The 14,628-nt window shown below is 31.8% G+C and overlaps 2 protein-coding genes across 3 annotated transcripts; one reads left to right on the top strand and one right to left on the bottom strand.

Annotated features, from left to right (window-relative positions):
• Nucleotides 1–476: 476 nt before the first annotated feature.
• LOC150038240 (uncharacterized) lies at nt 477–1,308 on the top strand. Its single transcript, XM_090309828.1, has one exon. The coding sequence runs from the start codon at nt 622–624 to the stop codon at nt 1,150–1,152; it is 531 nt and encodes a 176-aa protein (XP_090165954.1). The 5' UTR covers nt 477–621; the 3' UTR covers nt 1,153–1,308.
• Nucleotides 1,309–2,409: 1,101 nt separating this feature from the next.
• LOC120088681 (uncharacterized protein At5g08430-like) lies at nt 2,410–5,864 on the bottom strand. Of its 2 annotated transcripts, XM_039046104.2 has the most exons (9): nt 5,698–5,864; nt 5,508–5,608; nt 5,240–5,418; nt 4,390–5,155; nt 4,200–4,291; nt 3,078–3,137; nt 2,937–2,987; nt 2,747–2,817; nt 2,410–2,615 (listed from the first exon to the last, which is right to left on the bottom strand). In XM_039046104.2, the coding sequence occupies exons 1-9, from the start codon at nt 5,775–5,777 to the stop codon at nt 2,471–2,473; spliced, it is 1,545 nt and encodes a 514-aa protein (XP_038902032.1). In that variant the 5' UTR covers nt 5,778–5,864; the 3' UTR covers nt 2,410–2,470. The 2 variants fall into 2 exon arrangements, with proteins under 2 accessions (XP_038902032.1, XP_038902039.1); XM_039046111.2 differs by lacking the exon at nt 2,937–2,987 and having other exon boundaries at nt 5,698–5,839.
• Between the last annotated feature and the right edge of the window lie 8,764 nt (nt 5,865–14,628).

The following is a 14,628-nucleotide window of genomic DNA, read 5'->3' on the forward strand; positions in this document are numbered from 1 at the left end:
GTGGAAAAAAAGCAAGGAAGGCACTCACATATGATCATCATTATCCTATTTTATGAATCCAAATTTGTCAACAAAGCACATATTCTCATACAATCCCTCAATCTTACATATTCCCTCATTCATTCTATCATCTTCATTTCATTATTACATTTTTTTTTTTTATGAACATAATAGAAGTATGTTGTAATGGTAATAATAATATAAGGAAATTAAAAAGTGGTAGACAAGTCATAATTAAGTATGGCCTAATCAAATAATAAACACCAACAAACCGTGGTCGTTGTTGAATTTTAATTTTAATTTGATGATATATTAGAGTTAATTGAGAAGAAGAGGGGAGAATTTGTGGTCAAAATGAAGAAGAATATTGTGTTTGAGTGAGAATATGGGTGATGAAAAAGACAAAAAGGAAGGGGTTGTTTAATTTTATTTAGAAAGGGGATATGGGCCCATTAAGCATCATCTTCAGAATTAGGAATTGTTTATTTAGAAAGGAAAGCAAAGGATTGATTGTTGTGTGAGGATGGGGGTTGGTTTCCCCTTCAAACGATTCCATTGAATAACGCTACAATTAATTTCCCTCCCTCAGCTTTGAATTCTGAGTCGGCCATAGGCGGCGTAATGGGCAATTGTGTGTTGAAAGGGTCGGCAGAAGAAATAGAGAAAATGGTGAAAGTAGTGACCGTTAATGGGGGAATCATGGAGCTGTACACGCCAATAACGGCGGAGTGCATTACGGGTGAATATCCAGGGCACGCCATTTTCAAAAGCCGAAGCATATTCTCGGAGGCACTTCACCACAAGGAGGAGCTTCAGGGTGGGCAAGTCTACTATCTCCTCCCGCTCAACCCCTACAAGCCTTGTGCAGAAACCAGCGTCTTATCCACGCCCTATCGCATGTCCACCGCCGACACCCAAACCAAGCCAGATGTGTTTCCAAAGTACAACAACGCCGGTGTGTGGAAGGTTAACCTCGTGATTTGCCCCCAACAACTCTCCCAAATTTTGTCTCAAGATAATCGCACCCAGGAGTTGATTGACAACGTCAGGACCGTAGCCAAGTGTGGGAACGCCGTCGAATCTGCTGCCAACTCCGACCATTCCAGCGTTGCAGGTAGTTGGAAGGATAACCCCCACTATGGATTCAAATGATATATATACACACACATATATAGTCTTGTCTCTTCCCTTTGTATCATATTAAATTATATTTCATCACTTGCTCTCCCATCGACAAATTATTTTCTTTTTCTTTGGAGATGAGATGTCGTTCTTATTTCTAAATCATATCCTAGCTTTTCTTGAAAACATGTTTGGGTTGAGGATTGATAGGAGTACTAAAAGCCATGTTCTGGGGATCAATTGTGATGCAAGGAAGCTTATGAGCTGGAATGTTGTCGCGAGTTGTGATGTTGGTTGCCTTCCCTTTTCTTATATTGACCTTCTTCTCAATAGTGATCCCAAATCTTAATCCTTTTGAAGCCATATGTTGTGGATAAAGTTAGGAAAAGATTAGCCTCTCCAAGAAAATGTCTTCTTTTCTAAACCTTGCAGTCGCATTCTCATTCTCATTCGTTCAGTCTTTGGTGACATTTTTAGAGTACTTCTACCTTTCTAGAGCTTTGAGTGAGTTTTGTAAGAACTTGGAGAAGCTCTTGCACAACTTCCCTTCTGAAGGAGTGGACGGAGGTAAAGGAAATGGGGCTCACTTAATCAGTTGGGAGTCATTGAGAGACCGATTTTCTTGGGAATGTCAGGGTTGGAAATTACAAATGAAAGGATTTGCAACAATATTACGTTGTTAGCTGAAATCAAACCATATTCAAATCAAAACTTAGACACAATGGATGTCCAAAATTATATATATGTCATACAAGATGGACGTGTCGACATGCGAGATGCAACAGAGGTAGAGGTGGATGTGTTTCCAAAGTACAACAACGTGGGTTTGTTCCAAACAACTCTCCCAAATTTTGTCCAAGGACAATCGCACTGAGGAGTTGATTAATGTTGAGAATCCCACATTAGAAAAACCGAAGGGACTCACACTCTTTATAAGATAGATGGGTTACTCTTCTTATTGCCAATTAGTTTTGAGACCATTAGGACCGTAACCAAGTGTGGGAACAATGGCGAATTCGGTACCAACAACTTGGACCATTCCAACAAGTAGTTGGAAGTATAAGCTCCAATATGGGTTCAAATGTTATATCTATATAGCCTTATTTTTTCCCTTACTCTATCGTATATACTATTATATTTCATTAGTTGCTTTCTCAGCTCTGCCTTGAGATGAACTTATTGATCTTGGTTCATGTTTCTAGCGATTGAAATTTGAAATTCCTTAGTACAACTATCGATAAAAAGGGTGGGAGTGGCCCAACCTTAGTAAATAATTGCACACACAAATTAAAATTACATATTGGTATATATATCAAAATGAAAGAGATTCAAAGTGCTTTACAAGAACTCAATTTGTTTTGATCCTAACGAGTGTGAAGTTGAGTGGGGCATCGGTACTGTCAGCGATGACACCGGGAAGTTGTTTTAGTAGTGGTAGTGGTTGTTCTGCTTCATTCTTCAGCCTTTGTCTTTGCTCTATAAGTTGGTATAACGTTTAGCACCAAACATGCCTAGTTAAGGTAGCCAAATCACCATTTACTGACGATGGACGACATAAAAATAACTTCAAAAAGAGAGGCAAAAAAAGAACCACCAAAACTTAAAACTAATGTCAAAAGGATATTCATTTCTTCGACCCTTCTCATTTGCGCGATCAATGAGGTTTTGCAACTTGTCTAGCTCTCTCACCATTCGCTACCCACAAAAGAAAAAAACAATTGGTGCCAAAAAAGCCAAAAAAAAAAAAAAAAAAACACAAACTTATTATTTTGAAGAAAAGAAACGGATGTGGTGGTCGAAGTGGAAATATGTACGTTCTTCCTGATATCTTCATGAAGAATCTGAGCCTTCTTTTCGATCTCTTTCTGAATAAACAACAGCCAACTTATTCTTACTGTTAACTATTTGATTTGATAGTTGGATACAAGAAATGGAGTAATATGAATTGAACTTACAACAGTGGGTCTCTGGTGTAGACCCTTTGCTATCCTTTCCTTAAGATCCATGCAATCTTCCTACGTGGAGAAAACCAAACTAGCCTTAGAGTTAAAAAAAAAAAAGCTCAAAAAAAGATAACAGCTGTTTGGGTCTGGAATAGTGAGCTCCAAAGAATTATGAAGTAAGGTTGATAAAGTATAAAATTGATATTTTTTAATAGTGGGATTCACAAACTCCTTAGTTTGAAACTCCACTTCCCAACTCCTTTGGCCAAATATAATCTAAGGGGGTAATTTTAGGTTATTATAGTTTGATTATAATAGTTTTTGTTTGGATATTGATTATTTTAATTTGAGTTATAATAATATGTGTTTGAGATGTAAACTATATTAATTTGAGAAAAAAATAGTAAATACTGTAACAAAGAATAAAAAAATGAATGTAAAATAGTAAAAACTAAGAATAAATACGGTAGCAAATGAGAATTTTGAAATAATATTAACGGTAACTAATTGAAAAATACAAAATAATATTTACAGTAGCAAGAGATGATTATTATAGTTTTATAGTTTTAGGATAATTCTTGCCTCAAGCACACCTTAAGAATTTAAAAACTAAGTTAAGTCATAGCTACACATTTGTGATGGTTGTAGGAGCACCAAAATTAGAATAAATTAAAGGGATAAAAATTTAGATTTTTTTTCTTTATTTCATTTCAACAATATGTGAGCTCCAAAGAATTATGAAGTAAGGTTGATAAAGTATAAAATTGATATTTTTTAATAGTGGGATTCACAAACTCCTTAGTTTGAAACTCCACTTCCCAACTCCTTTGGCCAAATATAATCTACACATTTGTGATGGTTGTAGGAGCACCAAAATTAGAATAAATTAAAGGGATAAAAATTTAGATTTTTTTTCTTTATTTCATTTCAACAATATGTGGGGTGGGGTAATCGAACATCTATCATCAAAATTGACAGATAACCCAATCTAGCTTAAGCACTTTGAGAAGCAATATAATGTTTCATTTAATTGACATAAAATAGAAACAAATAATGTAACAGTACAAATAATCAAAACAAAGCTTTTAAATTGAGAATAATATTGATCGGGCAATTTGTAAGTAGTTTGGTTACCTCAGTTAAGTCAGAATCAGAGAGCATGGAAATTTGAATGTTGGGCAACCCACAAAAATGCAACACAATCCCCGTTCCACCTGTGCTTACAGCTGAGAGGCCACAAATCAATTAGTTAATAACGAATCAGCAAAAGCGAAAACAACTTGAAGGATATATATATATATATTATATATATGTTCTATTTTACCTGTTACTTGCAAGAGCTGTTGAGAAATTTTCCCTTTAGAATGAAGTTGACTGGAATTTGTATCGATGACCATAACGAAACTTCCCACCACCTTGTCCTCGAAGCTTTCAAGCTGTTTCAAAAGATCCTCCACTAAGCTCCTTGTCAAGTAGACGAGTTTGATGTTATGGGGAACTAGTGATGCAAAGGTTGGTTTGTCCTCAGAGCCGCTCAATGTTCTGTGGTGCTTGTTCAAAGCAACATCCCCATTAATTTGTGGTTGATCCGGTTCCAAACGTGATCTCTTTTTGCTAATTATTCCATTATTGGCTTCATTGGCATGAAAAAGATGCGGCCCCAAGAGAAGATTAATGTGCTTCATGGCTACAGTATTCTTCTTGAAAATGAGATGCAGGGGCCCGTCACAGATGACTTTCTTCTTATTTATGGGGTGGATCAGGTCATTCTCTTGAACATACTTCAAGATGATGGAACTGACTTCGGATGGAGATAGCTGCTTGGTTGAATCTACGCCGAAGGAAGTGAGAAATTCAATGAGAGGTTTTGATCCCCAGCCCACGAATTTCTTGGTGTCTCTGTCTTGTAAGGTCTTGGCCACCGGCGTTGGGGTGGTATCCGTCATTTTCTTTCGGCTTTTCTTCGACGAACAGGCTTCTTCAACGGCCACAAGATCGCCTCTGGTTAACCCTTCTTCTTCTTTCACAATTTCCCAATACTCTTTGAACAGGCACTCGTGTGTATCTCTGTCTTCGAAATCCACGGCTTTCTACTAATTACAAACAAAGAAAACAACACCGCGTGAGGTTCTTGAGGATGAAATAGTAAAGACACGCAAGAATGCAAGAGATACCTTGGAGAAAGAGAGTTTCTCGGCAAGACGAACGAGGGTCCAGCACTCTGTGCAGAGCCCCTTATTGGGTCGCAAGGGGATAAACTTTACAGATTCGATACAGTTTTTGCAGAAAGAAGTTGGACAGCAGAAGCAGTGGACCTCGGAGGCTTCTTCACAGGAAGAACAAGAATGGCAATCTGAGAAAAGAAGAAGATATTGGTGAATAGAAAGAAAGAAGTGGTAGTGGAATGGAATGGAATTATGGAATGGGTGAGGGGCTAATCACCGCAGGTCCAATCTTCTTCAATTTGAAAGGCAGTTTCGCCATCGCAATCGGAATCGGAATGGAATCCCAGGCAATCGAGATGGTACACCTTTGAGCAGTTGCTGAAAAGCAGTGCAGAAAGTAATGAGATCATACGGAGAATATGAAGGGAGGCGGAGGCCCATGAGAAAAGAGTGTACTAAAAACTAACCCATTGTTGCAGAGAATCAAATCTCCACCATCCTTGCAGACGAAGCACCAGTCCTCTGCTTTTGCTTCTCTCCCCTCCATCTCACAGACTCACACGCGATGGTGATCTTCTTCTTTTCTTTGCCAAACACTAAACTAACAACTTTTTGCGTATTATACACGGTTCATATCCCATATTCAATTCTATTTACTATATTAGGCTTGATTTCCTCCCCATAATAAATGTTTTCCTTTTTTGTATTTACATTTTCTCTCCTAATTTCAACCTCACCATTTATTTAAAGTCTTATTATCACATTCTGCTCCTCCTGTTTTTAATTTTTAACTCTTCACCTTCCCTTCTACACCTTTTCAATAATAATCATTATTCTATTTTCATACGTTGAGATTTTTAATTATATATTTATTTATCTTCACGTTATCCTGTTTTTATTTCCTATTATATACCATAAATATCTCACTAATAACATATCATATCAGATTTTTTTTTTGAAAATGGTTAGAAATAGCACGATGAAATTTTTATCTTATAAAACTAGCATTTTAAAAAAAAATTTGTAAAAATGGGTTTTCTCGATTCATCCTGGGAGAGACCGACCACGAGATTTTAGTTAAAAAATGATTTTTTTTCAAGTTATCGATTGTTTGAGGTTTTTTGGTACCATATTATACAACGAATTATGTGCATCTCGGTGCTAATCTCGGACAAAATAACATCGAGATTCTATATATTTGAGCTTTCTCGATGAAATCTTGAGCATAGTTAACACTGAAATTCTGAGCTTTTTCGGAGGAATCTCGACAGATTGACATCGAGATTCTATATATATCCCAAATCTTATCCAATTTTTCAAAAAATATGATCTTTCCCAAAAATTTAAAAATGGTGAATCAATTTGGAAAATTGATAATTGGAAAATGCATTTAGAATTTTGGAAATTCATAAAATTGTGAAAGCATAAATTATGCTAAAGATTTGAAAAATTACGTGATAATTTGATATAATATTTAGTAAACATAATTTTGGCGAAAATTTGAAAATATTATAAGATTTGAGAAGATTACAAAAAGAAATTAACAAATGTGTGTAATCGGCGATATGTATCGAAAAGGTCCAAAACAGTTGAAAAAAAAAGTTAATTTTTTAACTAATTCTCGGTAATCGATCTAGTTCGAGATGGATCGAGAAAAACTATTTTTCTGAATTTTCAAAAAGTATACTAGTTTTGTAAGGCGAAAACATAAACGTGCTATTTTTCACAATTTCCCTTACTTCTTCTCATGATTCAATATTCTCTTATTATGTTATAAATATATGTAAAAAAATAATTTTGAATCTTATATTTTTAGGAAATTTAAAACTTAACATATAATTTGCTATCCTAGTATTTTATTTCTATTTTTATTTTTATAATCCTATTATAAATATTTAGTTAGTACAATAAATGAGCTATGTGAATTTGAGTCTGGAATATAAAAATAATATATATAAGGATTATTTTTAAATATAGAAAAATGAACTAATATTTAGGTCTATCAATGTCTATCATTGATAGTTCTAAAATTTTACTATATCTTATAAATATTTTTAACAGTTTTATCATTTGAAATAATTTTTCAATATATAAGCTATAGTTGAATTGCGTTTATTTTACTGTCTAAATAGATTTCAATAGATAAATTAAGCACACATTGTAAATTTCAAAACTATCTTTATAAATGAAAAAGAATCAAATTTGAGTAAGTGTGTAGTTGTATTCTCTATTTAGTTGTGTATTTTAAAAGTTCATTAACCACTATTTAAGAGTTCGTCACATATGAAAAGTTAAAATATTGAAGCAATAAATGAAAAAATATGTGTAGATATGTAATCTATCATATCTATATATAAATCAAATATTTATAAGATAATTCTTTTTATAAAGACAACAACCCAAAAAAAAAAAAAAAAAAAGAATAGATGGAGAGAACGCTTATTATCCGTACACGGAATCACACATTCCATTTTTCGGTCTCGAACATTTGATTTTTTTTTCTACTCCACATTTTATTTTTCAATTAGAGTCTCTTGATTAGGGAGGGAAAGATTCAATTGGTAGTCAAATCAAATCAAACTGAATTTTTTAGTATGTGAAATCGAACCGAACCATGTATATATGATGTAGATCGATTTTAAATTCAATTTTGATATTTTTAAAAAATCTATGTTATTTTTTTAAAATTAAAAAACGATTTGATTCGTTTCGGTTTTATTCTTTAAATTAAAAACGGTTCGGTTTCAAATTTGATTTTACTCTTTTCTAAATATATATATACTAGTTAAAAATAGTTTGGTTCAGTTTCAAATTTGGTTTTTGAAATTGAAATCGAATTGAACCAAATTAATTTAGTTTCGAAATTTATTCAAATCGAATCGAACTGTATTTTTTAATTTTACTGAATTTTGATTCGATTTTTAGAAACTATTCAGTTTTTGGAGTTTAAATGGTCACCCTTTCGTTGATAATTTGTGTGTCTATCTATTGATATGACAAGGAATTATCCAACATTAGAGAGTTTGAATTGCTTTCTCGGAAAAAGGGCAAAAAAAAAAAAAGTAGGGAAATCATAATAATAAGGGTGAAGCACAAAAATAAGTTTCATTGCAAAAATAATTAAATCTAATTTACGAGTAGATTTATTAGATTTGACAAAACTATCATCTTTTAAGATTTTGCTTTTTTTCCAACTACTCAACCCCTGTAATTAAGGACACATAATAAACCAAATATAAAATAATCTTATTCTACATAGGTAAATATTAAAATAATCTTATTCTACATAGGTAAATAAAAAATAATAGGAAAAAGTATCTTTTTGATCTCTAGATTTTTGATCTAGTTTCTATTTAGTTTATAGGTTTCAAAATATTACACATTTAATCTTAAATTTTGAGTTTGGTTTTAATTTAGTCCCTAGGTTTCAAAATGATACAATTTTACCTTTAATGTTTGAAATTTGCTTCAATTTGGTCCATATCTCAAAGTTTACACTTCCAACCTCAAATTTTCACTAAATACTCACTTTACGTCTCTTAGAGTTAATTTATGTTAAAAAATTAGAAATCTTTAAAAGAATTATAATTAATTAAGTTTCACTATTTTACCACTTTTAAAATTAAATTTAAAATTTTACTTCCAATTATCTTTAATTAATTAGTAGAAATTGACGTAAATGATTGAAAGTAATATTTAATGAAAAATTGAAGTTAAAAATATAAAATTTTGAAATGAAATCCATGGACCGAATTGAAACAAAATTCAAATCTCAAGGATAAAATTGTAACATTTGAAATTTAGAGACCAAATAAAAGCTAAAACTTGTCGATTGTCCATATATCTAATTGGTTTTTCTTAAGCATTTACAAGAATTTTATGGGATACAGATTATGGCTTAAATGTGGGAAGTGTTTAAAAAATGTGGGAAGAGTAGGAGAGTGAAAGGTATAATTCTAAGGGTAAAAGACTAATCATTATTAATTTTATCCACTTATGTCCAAATTCAAAGCTTAACATATGGAAACTGCTTTTCTTAACCTAAAAGAAATTTTATTTTACAAAACTAATATCTTTTCAAAAACTATTTTTCTAACATCTTTATTACTTTTTCGGATTCTAATTAAAGAAACCACATAGTAAAAAATCCATTTTATCTCCCATTTGATGCCTTTAATTTTATCTTCACCCAACTTACCTAACACAAGTTTTTTTTTTGCCTAAAAAAAAGAATACATGCAACTTTTCTTTTCTAGACTCAACTTTTTTTTTTTTTAAAGAGAAATTCATTAACAACAAGCAACTAACTACAACCATACCACTCACTTGGACTCAACTTTAGGTTCAAACTTTAAACTTTAAACTTCAGTTCCAATTTGGTTTTCACCAAAAATGTTATATTTGGGGGTCCAAAATTTTGCTACTTTCTTACATTTTTTTTATCGAGATTTCAACAAATTTTTACTAGAATTTTACTGTAGAAGTTAATTTTATGAAATTCTTATGAGAATTCTTGGTAAAAATTCCAATTTTAGGGTTTGGAAATTTTCTTTTAAAAAGTTGGAGATTTTTAATTTTTTTAAAAATATTTCATGTAAACTTTTATGTACTTTTTTTCCGACTAGGACCTTACAGGAAAAAAGACATAGCACACTTAAATTTAATTAAAAATATCCATAAATTTTTACGTATATTTTCGTTAGAAATCGATCAGGTTGTTATGGGGAAAAAATTTAGAAATGTTGTTTTACGAGTAAATTTAATTAAAAAAATCCCCACCCCATAATTATTGTGCTAAAAAAATCAGGTAAATGTGTTTCTAAAAAAATTCCTAAAAAGATGATTCACACGACAAAAATTATCTTGCATACAACATTAGAAATACTATTAAGAAAAGACATTTGACTGAAAACCAGAGGATATGGAACAAATGGAAAGAAAATGTAAAAAAAAAAAAAAAAAAAAAAAAATTTCTAGAAAATTTCCGTATAAGAAATCAAAAAAATAAAAGAAAAAATTGAATGAATCAAATTCCTTAGCAAAAGTCGAGCCACATAGGGACTAGGAGGGGCAGTGCCCTCCCTCAATTTATCCGTATTTTATATTTTTAATATAAATTATAAAGTAATATCTATTAATATATATAAAACCATTCAAATTGAGTAACAAAAATAAGGTTGGCTTGTTGTCGTGTAGTGTTGTTTGGTTAGCTCCATATATGAGTTTGACTTTTACTGCTTGTAACATTTTATTTCAGACTTTTGTATGAGTTTTTATCAATTTTTTCATCTTTAATGGGTTTTAAAGCCTAACTCGTGTAAAGAATAATAAAGAAAAGTAGGTCAAACAAGGTGACATTTAGAATATAATAATGTGTCGTATTTTAATAAACAATGTGACATTTAAAATATTATAATGTGTCATTTTTTAATGAATAATTAAACATTATATTTTTTTTATCAGCAAGAAGACTGGATAGTTTATAGACTTTTTTCTTTCTTTTCGAAATTCATTTTTTAATCTCAAGAATATTTGATTAAAAAGATATCATTCATTTTTTTTTACATATTTTTTATATTTATATTACACTTTATATATTTTTATTTCTTTCGGTGTTATTTTTACCTTCACATTTACTCGTATAGGTTCTTAAAATTAATTTCAGAATTCAAACAAGAGGATTATTTGCTGTCAATCATTTATATATACAAACTTGACAAGTAAGTTTTAAAATCTTCTTAGACTTCAAGTTTTTATGTCTTTAAATCTATATAATGGAATGTAATATTCTTATTATTAATTTTTCTTGTAAAATTAATTCAAAATTTATATGGAGAGATATTATAAAAGAAAAACAACAATAGAGACTATAGAGGAATCATTTTCAAAGAAAAAAATGTTTTGGATTCTGATCAATCTTATATAGAAATCAATCTAGAAACTATCTGCACATCTTGGTCTAAGAACCAAAATTTATGATTATAATTATAATATTCGAGATCAAGTTCATATAGCATATTTACTAAAAGATCCTTGTCAACCTCGAAATCATATTTCCATTTAAGAATTTTGGTACAAAGTTAAGACGATTTAATATAGCTTGGTTAAGTGAATATTCTAATTAGTTAGAATATAGCATTTTAAAGGTATTGCATTTTGTTTATGTTCTATCTATTCAAACCAAAAGTAAGTGAAGAGTTAAATCGATTTCAAAACATGAAAACTTGTAGAGGGCAATTGTAATATAATAAATTAGTTAATATATGAAGCTAATATTTTTTTACATTCATTTATAGATTTTTTATTAGACTTGTATATATAGTGCTAAGTGCCCCTATATAAAATTCCTGGTGAAGCGCGTGAACGCACATGCTAATGGAATTCATTTTGGAAAATTTGAAAAACAAGAAAAGACATAAAACATGTATAGGATAAACATTAATTTTATAGCATGCTATTAGAGAATAAGGAGAATACCTCTTGAACACTGACTTAAAAAAAATCCTTCTCCTTGTGTTGATCTCACAAATAGACACGAACTTAAGACTTCTTCCAATTTTTACGATCAGCCACGAACACCGAGTGAAACATTACCATTTGGTTTCGTCGCTATTTTCTGGATAAGTATTGAGTATGGTGGGATTCTTCTTTTGAGGGGAGATTTTTTTTTTTTAGAGAGAGAAATTGATGAAGTCAAATTTTTCTTAAGGAGAGTGTGAAAGAATTGGTTGGATGAGTTATAACTCCCTTCTACCAATATATAAAATAACTACACCAATTTGGGAGTGAATAAATATTATTAATTAACAATTGACTAATTAAATTAAGTATCATATATTTAATTTAATTTAAATTATATTCAAATAATATCATCTCACATAGCCTATAGTTTTAATATGAATCTCATCCATATTAATTGTAATCTATAAGGGTTGTTTGGGCTGCTGAGTTAGACATAATGCTTGGAGTTCATATATGTGTGGAGTGGATTTCATATATCCGTGGAATTCATATGTTTGTGTGTAGGGTGTAGAATTATTTGGTATGAGTTCATATGTCTATGTTTGGTGTGTAAAGTTGAGTTCATATGTCTGGGGTATCTGGTATAGTTTTTTGAACTCTAAATAATCTTTTTTTATGATGATTATTTTTGTTTTGAAATTTTTTTATTCAATAATTCTATCCATCTTTGTATTAAATAAAATATGAGTTGCAATTTTTGTTCTTTTAATTCTTAAAGGTTTTTTTTTTTTTTTTTTTTTTTTTTTTTTTTTTTTTTTTTTTTGTAATGAACAACAATTAACTCACTACATTTCTTGTAGGAATAATGTAAAATAAAATGGAAAACCAAAGAGAAATCAAAACTTTTGATTCATTATTTTTCTCCATGAATTTCATCATCATCTTATTCTTTTTTTCTTCTTCCTATTGTTGCTTTGTTTTACTTTGTCACAAATTTTTTTAATTGAATCCTCATCATCATCTTAACAGTCAGTGAAATGACACCACATGCCTTCAACAATTTCACTTTCAATTCCTCCAAAATTAAAGGATCATAACAGAAAAAATCTCAAATTTTCCTTATTTCTTGCTAGAAAATGTTCTAGGAAAAAAAATCTTCATTTTATGGGTTTTTTAAAATGTGTTACATACTATTCAACTCCATACATACTTTTCCAAATATCATTAACACTCATTTGATATGTGAATTCAATTAAGTAAAAATAAATTTTACAAATTTCTATGTATAGATATTGTACTTAATGTAGAGAAAATCTAATTATATAATCAACCCTACAACATACTTTAACATTTATCGTGTAAGCCTTGGTTTCTTTTCCCTCCAATTAGGGTTAAAGATCACTAAATAATCATTGGAAGTAAGCTATAAAGCCAATTACTATCGACCTATAGTAAATAGAATGTGTCGACCTCTGTCACTGATCTACGATCCTTCCTTGGATTAGCCAATTACAATCAACGGTTCGAGGAAGGATTCTCTAAAAAGCCAGGACCCTTGACGGAGTTATTTAAGAAAGATACGAGTTGGAGGTGGACTCCAGACTGTCAAGTCGCTTTTAAAAGCTTGAAGAAGGCCATGACGGAGGGCCCTGTCCTTGGGATAGCCAATGTTACTAAGCCCATCGAAATCGAGACAGATGCATCGAACTTTGCTTTGGGAGGGGGGGGAGGTATTCTTCTCCAGGATGGACACCCCATTGTGTACGAGAGTCATAAGTTGAATGACGCTGAGAAGCGGTATGCCGCTTCCGAAAAAGAAATACTAGTAGTTGTTCATTGTCTAAGAGTCTAGAGACAATACCTTCTAGGTACCAACTTCTCCAGGATAGACACCCGATTGTGTACGAAAGTCATAAGTTGAATGACGTTGAGAAGTGGTATGCCACTTCCGAAAAAGAAATTCTAGTAGTTGTTCATTGTCTAAGAGTCTGGAGGCAATACCTTCTAGGTACCAAGTTTGTGGTCAAGACAGACAACAGTTTGATATGCCACTTTTTAAGCTAACCCAAGTTATCATCGAAACAGGCACGATGGAAAGATTCTTGCACCTTGACTTCATCATGCACCCGCTGAAAGTGAGAGAATTTGAATTCATACTGGTCATCATTGACAGATTCTCGAAATATGCCACATTCATCCTAACACTGAAACTGTGTTCCATAGAAATGACAACCTACTTATTCTTTAAGCATGTCGTGAAACTGTGGGGTGTTCCTGTGAGCATCATTAGTGACCATGACAAAAGATTCACTGGGACGTTCTTGATGGAATTATTCAAAATGTTTGGCTCGACTCTTAACATCTCGTCGGGCGATCATCCAAAAATTGATTGGGAAACAAAACATTTCAATAGCATGCTCGAAGAGTATATGCGACACTTCATCGATGCAAGACAAAAGAATTGGCTTCAGATGTTGGATGTTGCCCAATTTAGTTTCAACAGCCAGAAAAGCACGTCCATGGGAAAGACCCCCTTTGAAATTGTTTGCCGTCGACAACCCCTCATGCCCCTAATCATAGACCACCCGTATGTAGGAAAGAACCCTCAAGTGCATAACTTCACCAAAGAGTGGAGACAGTCCTCTGAAGTTTCTCGCATGTGCTTAAAGAAAGCGTCAAGGCACATGAGGAAGTAGGCTGATACAAACTGTAGGCCTCGTGAGTTCCAAATGGGCGACAACATATTGATTAAACTACAGTCAGAACAGTTCTAATTTTGTTGCCAGCTATTAAGAATGTCCTAAAACTAGCAGTTCGTAAATGTTAACATATTCTATTTATCATAAAAGTATTATTGAGTTTTTCATTCAATAAATAGTTATTAATAATGCATTATGTTATAAAAATCCAATAAACAAATACATGGCTATAATATG

Source organism: Benincasa hispida, chromosome 1, assembly GCF_027475165.1.
Source record: "Benincasa hispida cultivar pf3 chromosome 1, pf3_genome.v1.1, whole genome shotgun sequence".
Taxonomy (NCBI): Eukaryota; Viridiplantae; Streptophyta; class Magnoliopsida; order Cucurbitales; family Cucurbitaceae; genus Benincasa; species Benincasa hispida.

What these genes read in the sequence shown, in the direction of transcription:
- LOC150038240 (XM_090309828.1), top strand. Translation starts at nt 622, where the DNA reads ATGGGCAATTGTGTGTTGAAAGGGTCGGCAGAAGAAATAGAGAAAATG.
- LOC120088681 (XM_039046104.2), bottom strand. Translation starts at nt 5,777, where the DNA reads ATGGAGGGGAGAGAAGCAAAAGCAGAGGACTGGTGCTTCGTCTGCAAG. An exon ending in AGAAACTCTCTTTCTCCAAG is followed by an intron (nt 5,156 to 5,239) that starts GTATCTCTTGCA and finishes TGTAATTAGTAG; the next exon opens with AAAGCCGTGGATTTCGAAGA. An exon ending in CTGATTCTGACTTAACTGAG is followed by an intron (nt 3,138 to 4,199) that starts GTAACCAAACTA and finishes TTCTCCACGTAG; the next exon opens with GAAGATTGCATGGATCTTAA.